The sequence below is a fragment of the Ptychodera flava genome, chromosome 14, assembly GCF_041260155.1.
Source record: "Ptychodera flava strain L36383 chromosome 14, AS_Pfla_20210202, whole genome shotgun sequence".
Taxonomy (NCBI): Eukaryota; Metazoa; Hemichordata; class Enteropneusta; family Ptychoderidae; genus Ptychodera; species Ptychodera flava.
Genome location: NC_091941.1, coordinates 23,717,388 through 23,733,345, shown reverse-complemented (window position 1 = coordinate 23,733,345; position 15,958 = coordinate 23,717,388). Strand labels below are relative to the sequence as shown.

At 39.2% G+C, this 15,958-nt stretch overlaps 2 protein-coding genes across 8 annotated transcripts; one reads left to right on the top strand and one right to left on the bottom strand.

The window, feature by feature from the left end:
• The first annotated feature begins 4 nt into the window (after positions 1 to 4).
• On the top strand, positions 5 to 3,489 carry LOC139149839 (small nuclear ribonucleoprotein Sm D2). Its single transcript, XM_070721840.1, has 3 exons — positions 5 to 145; positions 685 to 861; positions 2,554 to 3,489. The coding sequence occupies exons 1-3, from the start codon at positions 141 to 143 to the stop codon at positions 2,726 to 2,728; spliced, it is 357 nt and encodes a 118-aa protein (XP_070577941.1). The 5' UTR covers positions 5 to 140; the 3' UTR covers positions 2,729 to 3,489.
• Positions 3,490 to 5,944: 2,455 nt separating this feature from the next.
• On the bottom strand, positions 5,945 to 14,967 carry LOC139149835 (serine/arginine-rich splicing factor 6-like). Of its 7 annotated transcripts, none has more exons than XM_070721834.1 (9): positions 14,779 to 14,879; positions 12,999 to 13,122; positions 12,809 to 12,879; positions 12,418 to 12,525; positions 12,006 to 12,084; positions 10,258 to 10,331; positions 8,065 to 8,187; positions 7,803 to 7,915; positions 5,945 to 6,836 (listed from the first exon to the last, which is right to left on the bottom strand). In XM_070721834.1, exons 2-9 carry the CDS (start codon positions 13,119 to 13,121, stop codon positions 6,817 to 6,819), a joined length of 711 nt encoding a protein of 236 aa, XP_070577935.1. In that variant the 5' UTR covers position 13,122; positions 14,779 to 14,879; the 3' UTR covers positions 5,945 to 6,816. The 7 variants fall into 7 exon arrangements, with proteins under 7 accessions (XP_070577935.1, XP_070577936.1, XP_070577937.1 ...); XM_070721835.1 differs by having other exon boundaries at positions 12,006 to 12,075; XM_070721836.1 differs by having other exon boundaries at positions 12,006 to 12,075; positions 14,297 to 14,817.
• Positions 14,968 to 15,958: the final 991 nt, after the last annotated feature.

The following is a 15,958-nucleotide window of genomic DNA, read 5'->3' as shown; positions in this document are numbered from 1 at the left end:
GTGCGCAAATGTAAACACGCCCTCACCTGCACTCGTTACGCGGTAGACAAACGCGTTCAGAAAACGTTCAGACCGTAAGGAGAACGTCAAAAGTGTACCTCTAAAAGCAATCATAATCTCAGTCATCCGACGAGGCAAAGATGTCGTAAGTATTCCAAGTGTTATTAATTTAGTCTTCAACATTTTGCCGGGAATATTTTTCATTTCACTGAATACGTTCGTGAAAATTCGATCAAGTTTTTTGATGTAAACAAAAGGGATGTGGACATAAAATGGCGTTGATATTGTGAGAAACCTAACGAATTGCAGAGTGGCTGCTCGCCAAGATGAGACCACTGCATTCTGACTTTCGTATTTTCCTTGACTTGTACATATAAAGAGGCACTCTTAAGCTGCCTATAGCAATTCCATGCCCTGTTCTTTAAAGTGTACTGCACTGTAGAAGTGAGACGACTGACACGGTCTGTGATCTGATGTAGACCTATAAATAAAGCCAGTTGCTTTAAATACTGCCTCGGTGTCCATACGATTTAAATTACACTGTAATCCAATTGGTTTAGAGTCCTCATTCATCAGTCTCAGTGTTGACCGTAAAACTTTCGCTTGTGGTCTGTACCCGTTCAAATAAGTTACAACCAAAATGAACCAAGTTCGGCAATCAATTTTCATTTGTGATATTTACAGGCTAATAACCAAACCAAAGACAGAGATGTCACATGAGGAATTGGCCAAGAGAGAAGAAGAAGAATTCAACACAGGCCCACTCTCAGTACTCACACAGTCAGTGAAAAACAACACACAGGTTCTCATCAACTGCAGGAATAACAAAAAGCTTTTAGGCAGAGTAAAAGCCTTTGACAGGTAACAATGAAATCGATCACTGAGAATAGTGCAGAAATCCTTCTCTCAATCTATACTTTGAGTCTTTCTATTTAAATAACTGAGTAGACGATTCCTACACTTTTATAAACACTGAACAGGGTGACTTGCTTTTCAGTGACATTGTTTGGCAGTCACCCCATCAAAAGTTTTTCTTTCAGTCTGAAAGGGGCATAAACTATCTTACAACATCCATGATGGCCAATCAGTGCCATCCCTCATCACTTAAAAATATAGGCCATTCTTGGTGGAAATGGGATGTGTAACAATTTTCCTGTCAGACTGTGTTCACTTCCCTATATGCAAAGTCAGTAAAAACATGGGTAGGATAGAAATAATGGTGAACTCCATGGACCACTAAATACCTGCGGTGGACAGAAAAAAACCCCCAGTTGAACCAGATCCCATTGTGTAGGTACCCCCACAAAACCTCATAGTTGACCACTTAAATATTGTCAAGTGGCCTCATGCAGGCATTTTTTCAAGATATGTATGCTGTTGACAGAAATTACACACTCCATTGCGTTTTAGCATCAAAAGCTGCTTTTGAATTGAAATTCTTTGCTTTGAATATGCCCCATCCAATGAGAAAATGATGCAATTTCAAAAATATACATGTCAAGTTTTCTTCACAAATTCTGTTCTGTTGTGTAGAAAATCGAAATCTTGTGTAGAAAACAGCACTATTCCTTGGGTCTGTAGCTTTGCTGCATAGTTCTGCAACTATGTGCAAGTTGCGTCATGATCTTAGTGCTCAGCTTAGGCTTCAACATTTTTTAACTTTCAACAAAGCGTAAACACAGCCACTGGAATCAAGGAGACATTGGCTGTTGTCTACACAAGACTGATTTTCTTCAGAGTAAAAGAAGTTTTACAAGAAACTTGACATGGGAATTCTTTAAACATTTTTTCATTAGATGAGGTATATTTCAGTTATAGAATTCCAACTTATTTTACGGTGACTAAACGCTCACATTATGTGAAATTTGTCGAGAGCAGGTATTGCCATGTTGAAAAGCGCCCTCGTGTGGCCACTTGACACTATCTTAGTGGTCGTTCAACTATGGGATTACGCAGGCTGTGATTGGGAGCAAGTTGCCAACTACGGGATTTTTTCCATCCACTGCAGGTTATTATTGTTCCATGGAGTGGTTTCCATCCCCCACCCCTTTTTTTCTCTGACACCATAGTAAATGGTATTTAGCCAAAATAATGAATTTTTACCCATGTGACTTGGTATGTTATAGGTGCTTCAGTATGCAAAAATCATATTTACAACATCTGTATTTTGAGGGCTGTCAAATGTTCAATTTCTTGTTAAAATGCAATGTGTGCGACATGTTATGCTTCACTAGTTAGTTAACCAACGACATGATGGTAACATATGAATTTGAAGTTTTTTGTTGCAAGCAACGTATGTTGTTTTTGTAGGCCAGTGTAAACATTCTATCTTCAAAACTGGAATGGTTGAAAACATGCAAAAACTAATGTGCATTTGATTTTGACAAAGTGAAATTTTGAATTCAACAATCATGTATGTGATGCAGGAGGAACAGGCAGTTCTTGAGTGTACACATTAAATAACAACAGCAAAGTAACAACTCATTTGAAGGGGGAATTGCTTCCACATTCTCGTCAGATTTACCAATTAATTTCCCTTTCTACCCATGACAGGCATTGTAATATGGTGTTAGAGAATGTGAAGGAGATGTGGACGGAAGTACCCAAGACAGGAAAGGGAAAAAAGAAGTCCAAGCCAGTCAACAAAGACAGATACATATCAAAGATGTTCCTTAGGGGAGACAGTGTCATCTTAGTCTTGAGAAATCCCCTTGGGGTGCAGAAATAGCATTTCAGTGTCCGAGGTTGGACTTTTCAAAAGTTGTCACTGCTGTACCGTGTATTGCATGCTGCAGTATTTTCATTGCAGGCAACCACGTACCAGGACAGACAGGACCCAGATGATAATTGAATGATGGACATCTAAGGTTAAATTACTGTACTACCAAATTCATTTTTTGCAAACATAACGAGGGTCGGGCTCGAAATATGACACCAACAGTGGTGGAATTAGGAGCAAATGGCCTTCAGAACTTTTGCTTGTATGATGCTATCAAAAGTTCCTCAACTTCAATAGCTATAAATAAAGCTATTTAACATGGCATTTATAAAAACCGAAACATGTTCTGTTATCATAAAATTGCATTTCTTCCCCCCCCCCCTCCCCGACCTTGACATGAATGTCCATGTATATTTGTGGACAATGCTTTTGACTCTTCTAACTCTACCAGGATTTGCTGGCTGTATATTGTAGCAGAAAGTCCATTATTACACAGAACATTGAGAATAGATAGAGCGTTTTTGGAAAGATACAGAAAAGTATCTTGTAGTCTTATGGATTGTGTTGGTTGGGACGAGGCATTAGTTACAGGCAAAGAGTTGCTGTCCAAATATTTTCTGACCTAAACATTTCACTTAAAATACAGGATTTGGTTGTGTCATAAACCCATAGGTTACTTTCTGTAGACCTCTTGTGGTCATCTTTTTGTCGCTGTCATGCTGTAGTATTTTTTAAATGTTTAATAAAGTGCATTTTTGTATTTGTATAAAGGATTTGCCTCATTCTATTTATTTACTGTACTTACTGTTAATGTTCTTCTTTTCTTGTGTGTATACATAGATTTCCAGGGTCTATGTATGGTAAATATGAGATAAAACGAGACTACTACTCACATCTTTCTAGATGAAGCCTGCCCTCTATAGCCAGACAAGGGAAAGACATGCACCCAAACCCGAGGTCCTCCCTAGTAATCTAAACCAAATTTGCTTCAATTTCAGGGAAAAAACATTTGAAGAAAATTGAACTCAAATTTTAAAAGATTAAATGCACAATATTATCCTAATCTGAAGACAATAAGAAAATCCATACAAAGCTACATATTGAAAGCTGTAAGACCAGCGATGTAGAGAACAGTTTCCACCGATAATAAGAAAATTAGTCAAAAAGAACTGCATATATGCAAATTTTATCCCCATTTGTACAGAAATGAGTGGGGTCATCCCTGGCAGCTTGAAAATCAAATGATACTGATAATGGACAAGAAGTTCAGAGAAAAGATGAATTCCAAAATAACTTCGATGCAAGGAGATCGGTAGAATTTAATAGGTATTCTCAATCTTCCAAGTTGATGATGGCATCTCTCCAGCTCTACTTCCTGGAAACCAGGGTAAGTATGGAAGGAGTGTGTGCGTTAGTCATTCAACTGTCAAAAAACAACTTTATAACTCAAGTGGGGAGCCACTTTCCCTTTAATATATCAGACAATAATTTTTTTTGGCCTTTCATTTAAAACTGCTGCTACAGTACCGGTCCTCAAGCCCTTGACATCTTTCCCCTTTTCAAAGCACATTAAATATCCAATTGTGGATGTTCTTGTCTTGTGTGACAGCGGCTTGTCAATTCTTTGATCATGTCAATACATATATACTACAACAAAGCATGATGGATTGGTATGACTGCAGAGTTTATTTGTACCATGACATAGATGTCATAAGGCATGTCTATATCTGTATTTGTAGAGTCATGCATCGTGCATGCATGACAATTGTTCTGCTTATTGAGGTGAGTGCCATTTCAGTGAAACAAGCACAAATTTTACAGACACATTTTACAAACACGCCACTTTTCAAACTATTGTTGATCAAAGTTCAGATACAAGTTTGCCATAAGGCAACAGTTAGTCGTTAACTGTGAAAATGGGTCAGTGATCTGTTTTGAGGAGGAAACGGTCTTTTGGATTTCTCTGTTTTGGGGAAACAGTGTGAAGGGAAAAGTAAACGGACATTGCAATCGAAGGGCTTTGAAGTGTCCAAGATCAATCCAATCAATGATCACTCTTTTTGCTTGAATGCAATCTGATTGGGAGGAGCCTATTCAGAATAGTAATTGGGCAAAAAAATGCCTTGAAGAGACTGGAAGGGGAGTTGAAGTGCCAGACCACTAATCAGGCAATCTTTGGCAAAGAGCCCACTTTACTTATACAGCATACTTCATTGTCTTGTATCAATTATATGAATTACATATGCACTTGCAATATTTAACTCTTAAGTAAAATCTCTGAAAAGAATTTGTACCCTGCCATACATGGCAAGCAATGCCGTTTAAAGTTTCAATACATGCCAGTACGGTCTCCTTTACGAATGTGACAGGAAAGGCTTTTGTATGAAAATAATAGTATCATGGATTTTTATAGACAAGTGCATTTAAGGTACGGTAGTATGCGCCTAGAAATGGAAATGTTTACACTTTTCCTCAATCTTTCTCAAAAAAACTTTTAAAGATTCTCTTAACATATCAAGATTGAAATTCAGGGGTTGTCAAGCAAAGTTTGGAACGAAAGATATAAATTACCCAACATTTCAGTACCGATATTTGAGATTCAAAATGGCCGCTATACTTGTGTTACCTCCATAGGTAAAAATAAAATTTTCAATTTTCAAAAAACTAAGATGGTTGAAAGAATTGTTTCCCCCAAAATATTGGGAAAATTTGAATATCTGTCCCCAAGCACATTCTATCTTAAATATGTATGTTCAATAGGTGTGAACAGATGCACATCTGATGCGATGAATTCCTTAGAGAGACCATTCAATGGAAGTAGTTTGGCTAGATCAAACACCCCATCACCATTTAATTTACAGGCCATGATAGTTAACATGAATATGAAACCAACGACCAGCTACATGCATGACTGCCCATCACATATGAGGCCAGACGAAAGTTCAGGTCGAACAGTTTGCAAGGTCTGTGAGAAAACAGCACTGCTATTGTGGCCAACCATGTAGTATTCATCAGGGCCATCTCCCTACCCCTTTCCACATCCCTTTTACAATACTGGAATTTGAATTTGATCCAAATGATACAGACTTGTGATTGCACAAAACTGCCTGCATCTGTGCTGTATATTTGTAAGAGCAACTTCATATATGGATTTCATTCATATCATTCCTTCACTGATTTCCAGGTATATGATTGTAACAATACAGAGCTAAGCATCACACACAATTTAGTCTCAAATAATCTGAATGAAATTTTATTGTATTGAAAAAAAAAATGAATACAAGGTCAAAGTTTTATACTTGGAACAAAGGCAAAAAGTATGGGTCAAGTCTCACAGAGCTTAAAAATGCATATGAACAAAGACGAATATGCACAATTTATTTCAAATAGTCCATAAAAAAAAAAAGACTCACAAATGCCACATACAACTTACAAGTCACCCATATGGATTTAAACTGACGACGTTCTTCTAGCCAAAAAATGTTGTACTTCACTAGATGAATATGAGAAGCTGACATTAACATGAAATGTAGGAAAAATCTTTTACAGTAAAATGATAAGCGTTTGATAATGAAACTCCTGTTACCGACTGAGTGTTCTTTATTGTTATGAAGTATGGGAATGAAAACTTTTAAACGATATCAAACAGTGGAATATTCCTCAAATGGAGACAGAACAAATACCACAATAACAAATAGAGGAACCAAACACGACGGACATTTAACAGCACTTTGTACTTTGTCTTCTTCAAGTTGGACAAAGGGTCTGTCCTAAAAAGGTTACTTAATACTTATCACTTGCTACTTGTAAAATGTGTAAAAGAAGAAAACTTGAATTATATGACAGGTTTCACTCCTGAAAAGCACACACACTTGGGCCTTCCTCAACAACTATCCCAAATATACATGCATGAAATGCCTCTAATAAGTGTGTTGGTCTCAAAGCTGGCCCCTGAACAGTGGTGTGTGTCCTGCTATGATGGCTATATACATATTCTGACTACTGTGTTTTTGAAAAGCCCATCCCTTGGCTAATGAGTGCTTTTCACATCTTTGTTGATATTTATATAAGTACGGCATTGGTCCTGGCTTTATCGTTCAGTCCTCGTCAGATGCACCTGAATAAGAAAGGATCTATTGAGGATTCCATGTCTCAAAACAATTTCAAAAGCAAGCGAGAGGTGAAAACTCAACACAGAGTTGAACTGAAAGGAATGCGAACATCAGTGGCGACCTCGTGTACTTTTTCCCATTTATTTATTTCAAAAAAAAATCAAGTTCCTATTTTTAGCGTTTGTTCAACACACATCTGTGAGATCGCATTCCCACTGAGAACTCTATGTCAACACAGATCTGCAACACAGATATGTACAGACTATAGTTCACATATCAGGCTGTAAAGGAGGAAAGATATATATATATAGAAGGCACATACCAATACACTACTATTGCAATCAATAACACTACAAGACCAACGATTATCCAGATGCTTTGGACAGGTTTGGAATGAACAGAAAGCAACATTTGTTAACATTCAACGGCAGACATTTACAAGTGTACTCTTTGATTTCTGCAATTTATTTTATTGTCACGAACACGCACAAAATGTGTGCTTTATTTTATTATCCAGTGGATGTTCGTTTCTGAAGTTAACACAGTGACGATCCATGACAGTGATTCTTACAAAGTTGTGCACTTAGAGTGAGTACAATTATCATACGCTTCATGATTACCCGTTGCATAGTCCAATTTTTAACATCAATTTTATCTGATAATATGTAAGCCTGATTGCAATTGGAATTAAATTTTACAGTCTGATTATAAATTTTTTATTACAATTTGAATTCTAAAGTATGCCCGTCACAAAGGCTTGAATGTTTGGTGTCACGTTTTAAATGCAAAGCTCTGTGAAGAATCCACCAGTGGCGGTGAACATGCCAATGCCAACTCTGGTTATTCTCTGTCCTTCTGCGGACTCTTGGATTTGGAACGTGAAGACCTAGAGCCAGACTTTGAGCGTGAACGTGAACGTGACATCGATTTGGATTTAGACTTGGGAGACTTTGGAGACTTGGGTGACTTACTACGGCTGCGAGACCGGCTTCGTGAACGACTGCGAGGTGATCTGCTCCGTGAACGTGGTGACCTTGATCTGGAGTCCGATCTTGACCTGCTTCTGGACGGCGAGCGTGGTGACCTGCAATGAAAGATTTATGAAAATACATTTGATTATGAAAACCAAATATTTCAATAGCAATATCCTTTGAACTACCTTCAACCAAGTCTAGAACACACACACCACAACCCTGCAATCATTAGTTGAATTTTTAGAGACTGCCATCTTACCTTGATCTGCCACGTTTCCTTGGTTTGTCCTCAATAAGTGTGATCTTGCGGCCATTGATTTCTGTACCATCAAGCTTTTCCAAGGCATTTTTCATGTCACTGTATGTTGCAAACTCAACAATCCTGTAATAAAAACCGCAAAGGAAATTCAAAATTTAACTTCTAATCAAACTAGAACCTTCAATCACAACCTGTTGGATTCACAAAGTAAGGAATAATTGCTTGTCAGACGACTGTGCAGCATACAAGTGCCATACTAGTTTGTAAGTATACAAGGGGAAGGGGTAGGGACAGCAAATTTCAAGTCCCACCAAATTCTCAGCGTTCTCACCAGGCCGCGATTCCGCGACATTCTCGCGTATTTTTCTTTTTTGTCGCGGATTTTTTGGGCCTGCGCGCCAATAGTGGCGCGCCTTTGAAATTAAAACTTTTGTGGTGCCAGCCGTACGCGCTGGTCGGCCGTATCATACAGCCAATACTTTTCACCATGGACGTAAATGATTGACCCGAGTATTACACTTCCTGGTTGAACTGAGGCAATCTGGAGGCAATACCCGTCAGAGGGCGTACTTAAGCCACAGTCACTTGTGATTCGATACATGATGGCCGATGTGTGGATGCATTATTACGTATTCTTGACCGCGGACATCCGGGAGCTTGCGGATTTTTACGTCATTTTTGCGTCACACTGCCGTGAGAACAAATATTGAAGTGTGGATTTTTCAACATTTACAACAGTATTCAAAGTTTCAACATTATGTCATTGATAAACACTAATAAGTTCTGTACTTTGTCACATAATTTCTGCATTGTTCACTGTCCTGTATAGTCAAATCCCATTTCACCTCACTCGCGTGCGTGAGGTGAAAGTGACGTCACTCCGCGGTCAAGAATACCACACAGCGGCCGTCGTGTATTGAACCACACGAGACTGTGGTAGTCTGACGCACTTGACGTGTTCGCCTTGCATGCATATCGGTACATGTCCACGGAATTCGCGGAAGCTGGAGGCGTCATGGGCATGATAAATTTTTTCATAGGCTACGACAACAATAATCCGAACTACGAAAACACAAGAATGTAAAGCTTGTGCCTAAGGAATTACATGAACATTTTTCGAAAACAACGAACTCGAAGCTGGTAGCATTATACTGTGAGTTCCGCATGGCAACCAAGGTCTTGACGGGAACGACGTTATAGTGTTCGTGCCGTTGAGATTCAGTGAATTTTTGTTCTCGAAAAATAACGCAACTTTGTCTGAGATAATTTTTAGGTCTTTGCTATGTTTGGAATCATGTATAAACTTCGCGGGAGATCCGTGTTGTGTGATGTTATCAGGCATTTGCTCCGTTCCTCGCCCACGCGACCTAGTACCCACGACTGGAAATGATCGACAACTGGCCCACTGCCGATTGATAATATTATTCCAAAAGTAGTTCCGAGGTTTTAAATGTGGAATTGTTGGAGGAAAGTTCTCTTATTATGCAAAAAATTATCAATTCTTGGCTTGCGCATGTGATAAGTATATTATTCCAGGCTAACTTATACGTGAGAACATGGACGTCTTTTTTCCATGCTTCAATCAATTGACAAAATTTGTAGCCTTGGCTGGCGACCAAAATTTCACGTCAAAAGTTTATGATTGTTTACAAACATCATAGGGATATGTTTCCTGATCTAAATAAATGCTGACTTGGCCTGTTCCTTCTGCTGGTTGTGAAAGGGGGTTTAGAGTGCGAAAAAAAGTAACTAATGACAGGAATCAACTGGGAGCTGAACGGCTGGACACTCTAGCAAATACTGTTATTGTCGAGGACCCCGAAATGGACTTTCACACTGGAAAGAACGAAAGTCCCATAGACTTTTCATTAAAAGGCACTGATATTCAATATCAGTTGATATGTTCACCGAATGTTTACAAAAAAGTTGTTAAGTTGAATGAGTTGTTGAGTCCTTTATTTTTTTCCATGCACAGAATAAGGTTCGTATTTGCAGTTTGACTTTTTTAACATATTTATATATTGTCTCACAAAAATCATCCGTTGTCCCGCTTTTTTTTGGTCAGCGGGACAAAATGTCCCACAAAATTTTTTTTCTGGTGAGAACACTGAATTCTCAGTTTTAGCCTTCTTCAAAAATCAAATATGTGTACCACAGACAAAGTTGTTGGTGATATAACTGGTGTTTGCCTACCCTTCATTTTTGTGTTGCTTGTGAGCATCAGCAAACGTCACTTCTCCGGCTTGCCTCATGTAGTCTTTCAGGTCCTAGAAGGAATATCGATATAGGAAGACATTAGCCACCATGCTGTACGACACGACACAACAATCTGTCACTGCCATTACTGCTGCTGCTGCACACGAAAAACTTTTAGCAGAAAATGAAAAACTACCCCAAAACACATACACTGCCAACAAAAACAAATGGATAAAAGGAAATGAAAGGAAAGCTACAACAAATAATTCGCTCGTTGGAAAAAAAAACTTTATTGGGAAGAGAAAGGGAAAGTGGGGTTCCTCTTCAGCACATCCAGTTCAGTTTCTTCGTTGCTTCATCTGCTGACCTCTTTGATTGGGTAATGTCTACAACTTCAAGTTCCATGGTGACATATCCTAACAAACTTGCATTTGGGTCTCACCAAATTCCTTTCTCAGATAAATTTCTATAAAGGCACTCAGGTAAATTGATAGATTTACACTCCTTTGAAAGTTTTTCTTCTTTTAAATTTTTTAATTTTTTGGCAAGTCAAATACATTGAAAGCTTTTGGGAAGTAGCACTGTACGAGTGTGGAACAAGAAAAGGTATTGAATGGTGAGCCTAAAGACAAGAATGATCAGGAAAAAAAGACACAAATCAGTGATGACTGTGACTTATTTACCTTTTTTTATGACGAAGTGATGTGCTGACACACATCGTTTTCATGAGATTGGACCAGACCCTGACTGACTGATCAGATCAGACACCTTTGGTATTTCAGTACCATAAACCCCGCTGGGAGGATGGATGGATGTGGCTTGCTACCGTACACTCATCAGGGGGCCTCTTTTTTCTAGCAGCCCTCTCATCTTTCTCTCTTTTCTTTCTCAGACGGTAATGGTTACACAATGCTTTTATTAGCTCTTTCTGCAAGCCCTCTATACACCAATTTGCCTTTGGAATTGGATCGAGTTGCCAAATGTGATATCTTGATCACCGACTAGCAGCCCTCATGGAAGGAACACAACTGGCCCAAAAAGGCAAGCTGCATGCGGACGAAATAGACATATTTTGCCATCATAGGAGTGGCACCTCTCCCTCTCAACATGGCTTAGTCTTCATTGTAAGGACTGGTGGACGGGTGGGTGATGAGAAAATTCATGGACGTTCACAGCCAACCAGCCTAGTCTTAACACCCTTGGCACCTCCTCAGTGGGGGGAGTGAGTGCACAAGCTCATGGCCAATAAAGAGACAGTCCCTGAGACACAGACCCTGACAGACACCCTCAGGCACCGCTCAAGGAGGCAGCGTTAACTATAAAGGAGGATAACAAATTGCATGGTCAGTATAAAACAGTGGATAGACCAGTTCAAGAGTACACGCGCCTTGGAAGTATTTTTCTTCGGTCAAAGATTTTGCCGAAACACAAATTGGCAGGATTGGATTTGGTGGTAGTGGTGGACGGACATTGTGCTGAAAATGTGTTACGTGGCTGGCTCTCCCGACAATATCACATGCATTCAGTACATGGACATAATTCTCTCTCGGAAATTAACAAGATACACGTCTTTCAAACTAGATTGACACAGACTTCCAAACTGATCACCAACTAAGCACTACAAGCTCGGCAACAATGTCCATCACATTCTCTGTGAGAAATTTTTTTCCACATCTTGAACTGGTCTCTTACATAGTCATATGCACAAGGTACACTGTGATGATTGCCTCCCCGGGAGGACATACCTGCCAACTGCATCGACTTGAAAGGTTTTCCACTATTAAACGATTTTCGGTTCTTGTTGGAGGTCCATACCTAGAGGAGCAGTTTTGAGAAAAACATGGTATATGCTAGAACTTTGCTCCAGTATCATAGAATATTCATGAAGTAAGGTAATCATAGTATACTACAGTTTATAATCATTATAATTATACATAAAACCAAGAACTTGGCTGCAGTTTCGACACGATGCGAGTGATTTAGTATTGTATTTGAAATTTGAACGCACATTTTATGGTATCAACTGTGGAACCTTGTATGGCACTCATCCTGGTACACACTAATGTTGTAGATAGGTTGTATCACATATGGGATCGACTGCTTTTTCTGGACTATGCTATAATATGCAAGCTGCTGTCAACAAGTACTCAAACTTACTTGTCAATACCTCCTCTTCGTCTGTAAGGTGGCCTATCACTGCGACTTTCATAACGACTATCGCGGTAATCTCTTCTGATTGGGCCACGTGCATGTTCAATAATAACCCTATAAGGCAAAGCACAAAATGTTACTGAGGGATTCATGCTGATATGGAAAGTGAGATTTGGCAACATCTGAACAAATTTTCTCTCTTTATGTTATTCACAAAAAAGTAACTTGTTTATGAGACAATGTGCAATAAGAATTTTTTTGTTTCAAATTCTGAAGTCATGTAGTGTAACAGTTTTTGTTACGTTCTCTGTCATGCAGTTCATGATGGCAAAATATCTACAAACTTAAATTAACATTTTTGCTTGAAATCCTTCCTCTTGAAATTTTCACTACAAACCTTTCTCCGCACAATTCTTTTCCATTTAGCTCATACACTGCATCATCTGCATCACGTGGGTCATCAAATTCCTGCAAAGTAAAAGATTTTGAGATTTGATGAATGCGAAAAGGTGCCTTCCTTACACCGTAGTGTCAAAGTAGAAAAATTCTCAGATTCATGCACAAAGGCATTTAAGGTTGATACCTACCACAAAACCAAACCCATTCTTGAGATTGACTTCCCTCAATCGTCCAAAACCACGGAAAAACCTTTCAACATCCTTCTCACGTGCCTGATAACTGAGTCTGCCAACGTAAATTCTGGTACCCATGCTGTCGGGGAGAAAGAGCACACATGTTAATCACATGCTATAACTATATGTGAAATGTGTCCACAATCCATTGTACAATCCACCTTCCTACCAATTGCAGACTAGGCATTTCTCCTCAATGCAGGTAAAACATATCATAACAGATGTAGTTTGACACTGATTTGAAGGGGAGCATGTCATGATGACCCCTGTCCATTTGGATCCCAGGTAATTAACGCTGGTTGTGGTCACCTCAACCTGGTACCATAGTCACAACGATCTTGTCACATACTTTCCACGTTATATGACACTTTACTGAATATATAACACAACTTTGCCTGTGAGAATTGATGGTATTTCTGTGAGAGAATGTTTGCGTCAAACCGATGATCTGGCTGTTCAATAAGCAAAATGCATGCACCACGGCCTAGCGCCCACGCTGAGACAATTTGCCGTGTGCATGTATGCGTCTACAAACTGTTGGCCATGGAGATTTTGGGTACATGGTGTGCTCCCAGCGTAACTAGCTTCTTCAAAGTATCCTTCATTCAAAGTGCTATAAAGATTGATTAAAACTATCAACATGCTTCAGAGATGATATACAAATATGTCTTCTTAATACAGAAGGGATGGTATGGGGGGTTGAGGTGACCAGGACTGATGGGTCGAAACAGACATTGCAGATTTTAAAGTAGGTAGTTTAGAAAGATACGCTAAAAATGAATACTAGTGGCTAGCAGATGGATTCAAGTGGCTAGCTTCCTGTGTAAGAACTATACCTACTCTCTCAATGTCGCGAGCATCAAACCACAAGCGACTGAGGATTCAACGGTACATGCTATTCTCAGAGACTCATGGTCTCAAACTGGGGAAATGCCATATCTACGTTTCCGCAAAACGGGGTCTTTTTTGTACCTTGGTCGGAAGCACGTCTATACGGTGGCACATTTTAATAATAACTGAACCCCTCCGAATCGGTAGCAGCGTGCAACACTGAGTTGCAACACTGTGTCCACAATCCATTGCAACACTGAGTCTAGTCGTGAAGTGATTGGGAAGCCATTCTTTTGCCAGTGAATCTCTAGACTCGTCAAGGTGAGTACGGGTAACAATTGGCAAAGTATAATAATTGCGCTGTCTCTTAATATCCATCAGCTAACAACAACTTTTTCGAGAGAATAATTTTAGAAACATACTTGTCGTAACGACATGAAAAGACAGAACAAACACGTGCCTAATTTTCTGGCTGACCTTGAGGGTATTTTATCAAGTGCCTCATGAGGCCTCGCGTTGCATGCGTCGCGCAAGGGGTAGGTAAGATACGATGAAATTTGCTCTATATACACGAAGAATAGACATCATCCGCACTGTACTCACGATGACTTATCGATTAAACACCTGAAGAAGCGGGCTTCCAGTGCTAGACACATCAAATGTATCTGAACAGAGGGGAAATATGCCTATACTACTCATCGTTTGGCTTCGCTCACGAGATCGGAAAAGACAATTTTACAAAGGCGATGAGAAAGGTAACTCCTATATGCCATGCTTGTGCAGTAGGATGAGTGTTCGGAATAACTATCCACGGGGAACCTAATGGTTGTTGCACTAGACAACAAAAAAATCGCAAAAAATGTGTTATATTCGTAAAATACTGTGAAAAAATAGCATAACTTACGTTTGAGCTTTACAGTCGCGTGTAAATTTCAAACAATATGGCCGTTCTACAGTGTCATCAGAATAGGGGTTTCCGATAATGAAAATCAGGCAGCCGTTGGAGGCGCTGTAACTAGCCTGTTTTTTCGGGGGGCCGGGCCGCCCACCAGCCGGTCCAGCAAGGCAGGGGGCTAGGCTTGCCGCATCAGGACATCACTTCTGCCACACGTCACACTTTCTGGATCCAGAACAGTGCTACATTCATACACCACACCTACTGTTTTTATTTGAATGTTTGTTGACTGACTTTGCCGTTAATCCTTCAGTTTTGAAAGGCAAAATTGTAAAACAATGAAATTTTAGATAGGAAAAAAGTTTTGTGGCAGTTTCTGAGAATTTGAAGGAATTACCCTTGTTCAAGCATGGAGCTAAAAAGGATTTTATTAGCACATTTTGGTGACTCTATAATGGCTAAGCCTACATTCCACTTGATAGTTTGTAACTGAAAGTAGTCACGCATAACTAAAAATTCATTAATAGTTCCATTAATATTGCATCTCCTTCGTAAGTGGAACGAAGTGTTTAAATTCCTTTGTCAGCGCTTGATGCCCCCAGGTTCAATTTCTTGGTAGCTTGCTGCAATGGCAGAATCTGAGTGGCCAGCAAGAAAAAAAATTTCCCCTTCAAGTTGCAAATTTCCTTAAAATCCAGTATCCAGCACTCAACTATATTGAACTGAAGGTCAGGTTTGTACGTTGACCTGAACAGGACAGGACGGATATTTTTCACAGTGAACTTTTCTCCTTCCATGATAGAGTTATAGTGCTGATTGCAAATGACATCATTTTTTTCATTAATATGCAAAATGAATATTACTCTGCATTTTCACAAGAACGACAAAAATAAAACATGCCAGTGCTACTATGGATACTAAAAGTCACACTAATTTATGGCTCAGACAACAAGCTGCAACAGTAGCCATGCATGCAACAATAAAATTTGTCTGAATTTAGTAACAAATCTGAAATCATTATCAGCACTATTTTGAACATGATTTTCTTTGTGGGCAAGAAGAACAATAGCTTGATTAAGCTTATAGTGATATGTGGTAAATACCAGTATATAAAATTACTAAAACAAAATCCAACATTAGGAGTTTCTTCATAACTTGGAATGGAAATTGACGGAAAAAAAGTTGAGAA

Excerpts from the sequence above, each read along its gene's own strand:
- LOC139149835 (XM_070721837.1), bottom strand. The coding sequence starts at position 13,121 with ATGGGTACCAGAATTTACGTTGGCAGACTCAGTTATCAGGCACGTGAG. Across the intron at positions 12,526-12,808 it reads AAAGAATTGTGCGGAGAAAG|GGTTATTATTGAACATGCAC; the intron begins GTTTGTAGTGAA and ends TTTGCCTTATAG. Across the intron at positions 10,332-12,005 it reads CAAGTCGATGCAGTTGGCAG|GACCTGAAAGACTACATGAG; the intron begins GTATGTCCTCCC and ends TATTCCTTCTAG.
- LOC139149839 (XM_070721840.1), top strand. Across the intron at positions 862-2,553 it reads AGAGTAAAAGCCTTTGACAG|GCATTGTAATATGGTGTTAG; the intron begins GTAACAATGAAA and ends TACCCATGACAG.